At 32.0% G+C, this 8,590-nt stretch overlaps 1 protein-coding gene across 1 annotated transcript; it reads right to left on the bottom strand.

The window, feature by feature from the left end:
- Positions 1 to 2,076: 2,076 nt before the first annotated feature.
- On the bottom strand, positions 2,077 to 7,658 carry LOC127876809 (FMRFamide receptor-like). The gene is made up of 4 exons (XM_052422272.1): positions 7,513 to 7,658; positions 5,286 to 5,494; positions 4,924 to 5,101; positions 2,077 to 4,658 (listed from the first exon to the last, which is right to left on the bottom strand). Exons 2-4 carry the CDS (start codon positions 5,492 to 5,494, stop codon positions 3,909 to 3,911), a joined length of 1,137 nt encoding a protein of 378 aa, XP_052278232.1. The 5' UTR covers positions 7,513 to 7,658; the 3' UTR covers positions 2,077 to 3,908.
- Between the last annotated feature and the right edge of the window lie 932 nt (positions 7,659 to 8,590).

Raw genomic sequence — 8,590 nt, 5'->3', positions numbered from 1 at the left:
ATATATAAAGATATATAAACGGAAGTTTGAATGACTTGACCAAAGTCTGGACTTAGACGATATTAGAACATACTCAAATGAAAGCGAATGTGTAATTCAATTTATCCTACCTCGAACAGAATATCATGTCCACATTGTCTAAGCCATGTCACGCGCAAGCAGTGCATGTTTTATATTAGGTCGTTAGTGGTTCATTTTATGCTGGTGTTTTTTTTTCAAGTAACACGTTAAATGATTCCGTGGAAGTGTACAGTTGACGTCACTAACAAAAGTATAGTTACGTTCTTGTAAGTTCATGTTGAAAGATTTGTATTATGGAAGTAACAATTAGTACACGATTTTTAACTGACCTCTCATTATCCTCTCGCCCCTTAGTAGTTAACCGAATACTGCTTAAAAACGAGGTACAACTGTTTTTTTCAAGTAACACGTTAAATGATTCCGTTGAAGTGTTCCGTTGACGTCACTTTCAAAAGTATAGTTACGTTGAGTTCTTTTAAGCTCATGTTAAAAGATTTGTATTATGGAAGTTACAATTATTACACGATTTTTCACTGACCTCTCATTATCCTTTCGCCCCGTAGTAGTTAACCGAATACTGCATCGAAACGAAATAGAAACGTAAGTACTTGCGTAACAAAGACGCGAATTTCTACAGATTTTGTTTTGTATTTTAAATGTTTGTATTATGTTAAACATTATTTGAACACACTTGATGATATGTTTGCTTAAAGATTTCCAATCAGTCAACTAAGCTCAAGATATAGATATGAAAGGTTTTTAATATGGAATGCTGAGTCGGTTTGGTAGTTTAATGTGAAAATATAGATCAGTTTGTACTTATTGTGCAGCCCTAGTTGCTCTTAAATCGACGTTATGAGCTTTAATAAATATATATATTTATCTTTGCCTTTTAATGCCATGGTAATTTTTAAAGAATACTTTGATCTCATCTGTTCTCACAAAAATTAATATTTGCACAACAAACTATTCGAATGAAAGTTAAGTTTTGCGTTTGTTTTTGTTACGTCGTTTAAGTATCTCTGCCATGGAAAAAGATGTTAATTACGGTTTTCGTATGACCACAAGAATCGAAAATCTTTTCGGAATATTTTAGTATTTGTTTATTGAAACTGGATTTTGTAAACAACGATACATGTTTCAAATTATTTGTTTTAGAATTGCACGCAGTTTATCATTTTCTTGTATTGGAAAAACATGTACTTCAATTAGATTATGTTATAACAGTTTCAGATAAGCACAAATAATAATCCTCATTAGTTAAAATAACAATTGAAGTGTATAAATACAAATATTTAGCATAAGTATAATACATTTTTTACTAAGTGTTCAAAATAATTTGCCTAAAACAAAGAGCTTCATTAATATATCATGATAGTCAAAGTTCCATGAGTTCTTATATGTATATATGTTTATTTTAGGTATGTTCTTCGTATAGTAGTTTTATGCAACTATACAACAGGACTGTAAAATGGCTGTAGTACATATCTATGTTTTAAGCAATCAATTACATTATGTTTAAATTAACAAAGAAAATATTGTGCATGAACAAATTCACATGTATCATATTCGTGATTTCGTGTGCGTTGACTTTAGTTTTTGTTTAACATAATTTCCCTAAAAGTCCTAGTCGCGTCTCAGAAAGACACATTTTTGTAGTGACGGAAAAATAGAAAAAATGTAAGATAAATGAACATCTATCAATCTAAATAATTGCGTATATAAACAGTGTTCATCATCATGTAGCCCAATTCTGCGTTTTCGTGCTCAATAAATGTTATTGAAATTTTTCCAACCCATTCCGATGTCAATCTGCGAAATGATCTATAAGTATTGTAAACACTGCAGTTTGAATTCCTTGGTGAATATTAGTTCCCACGGTGTACTTGCTAAATTGGTTCCACGGACAAGAGTAATAAAAAGGTCATAGTTGAATCATAAGCATGTGTTTTGACGGATCAAGTTATGTGGATCAAAACTGTACGATGCGATGTTAGCTCCCCTTGTATGCTATATTTGTGAACGAGTCGCTTCTTGTTTTCCGGAAACAAAAACATTTTTTGACATGGCTTATTGTGCAATACTATTCGCCTATAAAATTGTTTGATTTGTTTTAATGCTCCGGAAAAATGTAAAGTAAAAGTCACGTTCTTTCAAACACATTGCATTTAATGTCTTTATGTAAAATTTATATTATTTCATACATATACATTCACTGACATTGTTTCTTACATAATTTATACATCAATTTATTATAACGAGTTAAAATATGTTAAATTTGCACAATAACAGACTCAAAGTTGTTTTAACATGTGTCGATCACTACCATCACGTTGTCTATACATCAACAACATTGATTAAATACATCTTATCGTTTTACAAACATGATTAAATTGGTGTGTCAATTGATATAAAGGCATTGAGATGCACGAGCAGCTGTAATGATGTTGACACTTAGTTAGTTATGATCTCGCTTAAACAAGTTCATGTCTGCACACATAAAGGATGTACATGATAATTTGCCTCACTTATACAATACAATTGATCTTCGTATTTAGTATATTATCACGCGGAAGAAGGCGTTAATTGGCACATTAACAAAATAAAGAAAGCAATATGATATGCCACAATGTAGATCATAACAAAAAATAACCAGTTCTATTTTTGTTTGTATAATCATAAAACTGACTGGTACAAATAGACAAGATCTAAAAATAGATTATGCATAATGTCCTTAAAAATATACCTGGTATATCGATTCAAAATTCATATACTCTGACACGCGGTTTTAAACAATGGTATTCATTTATATTTATTATATGATAATCTATTACTCAAGTAAACGTGTTCAGTATTCTTACACCATTATGGCGCCACATTTTATCGATTAAAGATGTTATAAGCCTAGATTTAGACTTTGACAAAAAAACACATCCGAACCTCGTAAAAGCCAACACTAAGTAAATCTCCTACCTTTAAACAGGTATACACAATAGAAAAAAATGATTGTTTAACAGTATGCACATTGATGCATTTTTTTATTCTTACATAGCCTGCTATAGCGGGAAACAAAATACGTGTATATGCCCTTTCAATGTACTCGGCAATCGAAAAATCCTAAAACTCACAGATATATCACAGTACACAAGCAGTATATAAAATTCACAAACGTAATATGGTTTACGAAGGTTTAATGTAAATTTTATATTAATGCTAAATTACTGCCTGCAATTATGTAATATACAAATTGTTATTTTGATCCTCTTTTGCATACACAAAGGGTCACTTGCCTCAAGGAATCCCTATCAAGTCTGAAATTATTTTGTTTACATAAGCAGTACAATTATATAGTTGCTGACGTCAGTCTTTGGGGTCGTAAAAGCTTTATGACTGTTCGCAAATTCGTCCATATGTAGGGCAGCCTTAACATGCTGCGTAAAAAGCGAGAAAAATAGATATCGGATTATGTCCGTCTCACGTCAATGGCTAATCCATTTCTGTGCTACAGTATTTTCTGTTTTATTACAATGTTGTGGTCCTAGAGTCTTTTAGCATTATTCAACATTCTTATAAATCATCGTCCAGCACGTAATCAACACAAAGAAATATAAACCTATATACAAAACACTAATTGTATAATCTAATTGAATCATAACATTGACAAATACTACAGTGATTTGTGCATGGTAACATGCTTGTTATTTTTATTTAAGAGGTGTGGTTTAATTTTAAGAGCAAAAGTAGATCTATCGTTTAAAATAATTTCAAAAATCGCGCACCAGTTGTATATCTTTTTGTTTCATTAAACAAGATAATAAATGTTACACAAATATATGTACTCGTGATCCAAACCGCGTTTTGTTTATTATTACATCGAATACTAAATTTCATTGGGAATCTATGTCGTTTAGCACGATAGTCTCCGTACACACTTTACTATTACTTGCGACACTGTAGTCCGATGTAATTGCTCTGTTATAAGAGTTTTTCGTTTTTGAAACACGTGACCACTTGAACAAATCTTTGAATGCTCGTCTAAAGTATGCACCAGTTACATAATAAATAATGAAGTAGCAAGCGTAATTGGACAGGCATATTTCTTCAACGATTTTGCGTATTGTTAGATACTGGAAATACGACTTCCACGTGGGGTCGCTCGCCCATGCGTCCAGGCTTAACGTAGGATCCCCTTGTTGAATTGATGTTTGTATAGCGTAGACAATTGTCGCTGGAAGTAGTGTAAATATGAAATAGAATGAAACACATAACAGCGTAGTTGTCGAAGTCGGATTAGCCCCCTGGCCATGCGCAGCACTTTGAATTTGTATACGTTTTATTTCCCGGATCACTAACACGTTTATGGCCAGGCAAGCGACGGGGATGACAAGAAAAAGTAACATTTCCGTAATCCATGTCCAGATTGTATAGAAGCGTATTGCTGACGGACGAAAGACGCAACCAATGACGTCATCAAATGCCCATATGTACACTTGAACGAGTCCCAATGCAAAAGATGTTATGGACATACATCCAATAACAATTTTTGCTCTGGTTACTGTACAATATTTCTCTTTCACAAACGGGTGACAGACAGCAATATAACGTTCGGTAGTAAATCCCAAAACAAGCATCGGTACCTGCAATATTTCAATATATACTATATTAAGCATTTTATACATAATAAATCTAAAATAAAGTAAATGTGATAACTACAAATTATATAAATACAAATGTAAAAATGTATGCATAAAAGTCAGGTAGGTAATCATAAGGGATGGTAAATTGTGATTATTTGTCATAATCATTAGCCAATAATAGTTCATCTCAAATCTAGCAGTTACACATAGGGTAAATAAGCTACACTACGATACATAATCGAGTATCACTATATATAATGTTTACCAAGTACTGAGGTGTCAACAAGAGGAAGTTGAAAATCTCGCACGAAACTTGTCGGTGGTACGTGTTGTAGCCCCAGGCCACGTGAAGTTCGTAAATCACGTGTAATGTAAGGTACAATGTTTCAACAATCGCAATGGAGCCAAAGTAAACTGCGGAGGAATTCGACTTACAAACTTTCCTGAAAATGAACAGTCAATGTAAAATGTTTTTTTTGAAGATAGAAATAACTTAAGTTATGTTTAATCTGGGGACATAATTAATGACCAATTAATGAGTTTAAAATAGTGTTTGAATATGAAGTTAATATGATTTCATGTGCAGGCCTTATTTATATCAATGACAAAAGATAGTCGTTTTCCCACCTGGATAGCCATATTTTGGCCGAGATGGTGTTTCCGATGAAGCCAATGATGTACCATATAGGGGTCACCACTCTGTCAATGGTTATCACATGTGGGGCGGTCTCAAGCAGAATCTCGAATGGAGACCGTATCTCAAACTGATTGAATAGCGCGGGCTCGTCCATACCCATGATGGATGCAGTCGTTTTATTAGTGTTAGAGGCGTTCATCTAAAAGTTGAAATCTAAGCATAATCATCGGTATGTGACGTGTTCTATATTACATTAATATATATCCAAGCATTATGTATATATTTATGGTACTACAAATCAAAATATTTGCATTATTTGTTGCCAGCCAAAACACACATACGTTGCATACTTGCACAATTATGAACATAATTATATCTCAAACATTGAAGTAGTGTACTCATCTACAGATCTTAGAAATATATCATATAATAATTGTGTAAACATTTTCAAAACTTCTTATCCATATTTCCGTGCAGATTTAACTTTGATATGCATTATCTATACAATTATGAGTATGCCTGACCATTCTGTTAGAAAGAAGTTATGTAATATGAAAATGACTTGCAGTTTCTTTTATTTATTCTACAAACATACACAAACATTCGACCTACTATAGACATAAGTCTGAATCGTCATTCATGGAAAAACTATAAATAAAAAACAAACAGGTCAGGTTGTATTTTTGAATTTACCATAAACTATAGTTATAAAGGCTTAAGTCAATGCATATAGTGACAGAAGCATAGAACAAGAACAATTAGCTTGTGTCAGAATCGAAATATTTAGTCTGTTTTAATACAATATTGTGTGAGTACAGGAGCATAGATACGGTTTAAAGATGTTGTTATTAAAACACTCGTGCTTCGCACTTTTGGTCTTTTTCCTCCTCGTCTATTCTCCTGACTATTGCTTATTCAACATCAAACTATGATGAAAACGTAGACTTTCAGAAATAACAAATGTATAATTATAAATAATTTATATTGTTATCGAGTATGGGTTAAGTGAGTGCATGTGCATGCCATTGACCGATTGGATCCCTAAAATGCTTTGCATTGATCGTTAAAATTGGCGACCCCATATTTAATTATGTTTTCGTTGCATGTATTGTCCTGTATTGTCTATTGCCTATTGGCTTAAAATAATATTGTAACCGATTGTAACAATAATTGCTATATCATGTGATGATGTGTCCGGAGTTTCTATAATAATAATAATAACAATAATAATAATAATAATAATAGTAATAATAATAATAATAATAATAATAATAATAATAATAATAATAATATAAATAATTATAATAAAAAAAATAAAAAAATAAAAGTTATTATTATTATTATTATTAATAATTATTATTTATTATTATTTTTATGATAATAATAATAATAATAATAATAGTTATTATTATAATAATAATTATTATTATTATTATTACCATTATTATTATTATAAGAATTATTATTAATATTATATTATTATATTTTACTATTATAAGCGCAAGCATTATACATATCGGCATTAGTTTAAATAGAGGAACTATTAAAGGGGCCTTTTCACAGATTTTGGCATTTTTTAACTTATTCATTAAATGCTTTATATTGATAAATGTAAACATTAGATCTTAAAAGCTCCAGTAAAAAATCAAGAATAAAATTTAAAAAAGGAAAAGAACATTGCCCGGAACAGGTTTCGAACCAGTAACCCCTGGAGTCCTGCCAGAGTCCTGAAGTAAAAACGCTTTAGCCTACTGAGCTATTCCGCCGAGTACATATTCTTGACGTATTTTATACCTTATATAAGCAATCTTCGTAGTTATACACAATTTAACGACAAAAACAGAACTCTCCAAATTATTCAATCGTTTCGCGTTGCAACGCTTTATAATTTTTAGGTTTTATAATCGCCAAAAGATGCATATAATGGCTATATTAGAGCATGGTAAATGTTCAGTATTACTGTTTCCTCACAAATATCATAACTTAAACGAAAATTTGCGAATCTGAAACAACTTTTTTCAATTTTGTCAATTTACCAAAGCGTGAAAAGATCCCTTTAAAAGTGGTGGTATTATTTAATTAAAGAACTAGAACTTGTTATGCCGGTCCATAAAACAGTATAAATCATTATCTAAAATTATAATAGACAATAAAATTCGTGGAAACACATATAAATGATTATAGAACTCAAGAGATGCTGTAATGATTTATACGTACGATTTATCCTTTATTTTAAATTTTAAACTCCAAACAATCCGACAACGCTATGAAAATATGAATCTTGCTATCTCATAAGTTCACCCAAGTCGTTCATATAGCATACACCGTATTGCATCCCTACGACTATGCGTAGATAGTTTATCAAAGGCCGCATCTGAATAACGGATAGAACCTCTAGCTGGTTATTTTATACCGTAACGAATATGTAGATATTGCTTTCCAGTCGGATTGTGTAGATGTAGGAAGCACTATCAGTTTTGGATTTTTGTCACACGTAAATAGTAGCAATATGCTAATTTTTCCTAGAGTGCATACATACCTGAAGAGATGTAATGAAGGTACAATACCAAAATTAGCATGCATCCAGTATCACCTATATGACATACATCACTAGCATCTGGTATGCAGGATATGAGTTATCAGTACCTATAGGACGGCAAATATTGATCAATACCTATAGGACGGCAAAGATTGATCAGTACCTATAGGAAAGCAAAGATTTATCTGCAACCATAGGACAACAAAGATTTTGGAGTATCAAGAAGACCGCAAAGATTTATCAGTATCTAGACGACCGCTAAAATGATCAGTATCTAGAGCACTGCAACGGTTGATCAGCACTAGAGGACAGCAAAGGTTGATCAGTATCTAGAGAATTGCGCATTGTTATCAGTAGCTAGCGGACCGGAACATTCACAATGACTGATATATAGTTTACATCGTATTGGCATTGTGTTACAGCATAAAGCAGTAACGATTCATGGTTTTCTAATAACATTGGAATAAGTCTACCGTGACAATTAAAGAGAAACATATAGTGAATGTACCCAGTTGCAAATGATTAAGCAGGCTAGCGTGTTTGGAAATGTTACGTGTAAAGTGCATATAAATGACAACACATGCAACATCATTAAAGAAGCAAGGATTGCCGTATAGCCATGTTTTCTGCGATGCTCGATAAATAAATTTACGAACAGTCAAAATTAAACGACACCAAAAATGGGTGCATTCATTTTAGAAACCCTAAACGACAAAACATTTGATTGAACATCAGAAAAAATCATCCATTCGTTGT

This window comes from Dreissena polymorpha, chromosome 4 (assembly GCF_020536995.1).
Source record: "Dreissena polymorpha isolate Duluth1 chromosome 4, UMN_Dpol_1.0, whole genome shotgun sequence".
Taxonomy (NCBI): Eukaryota; Metazoa; Mollusca; class Bivalvia; order Myida; family Dreissenidae; genus Dreissena; species Dreissena polymorpha.
Note: the sequence above shows the minus strand (reverse complement) of the source record. Positions and strands in the feature narration are given on the sequence as shown.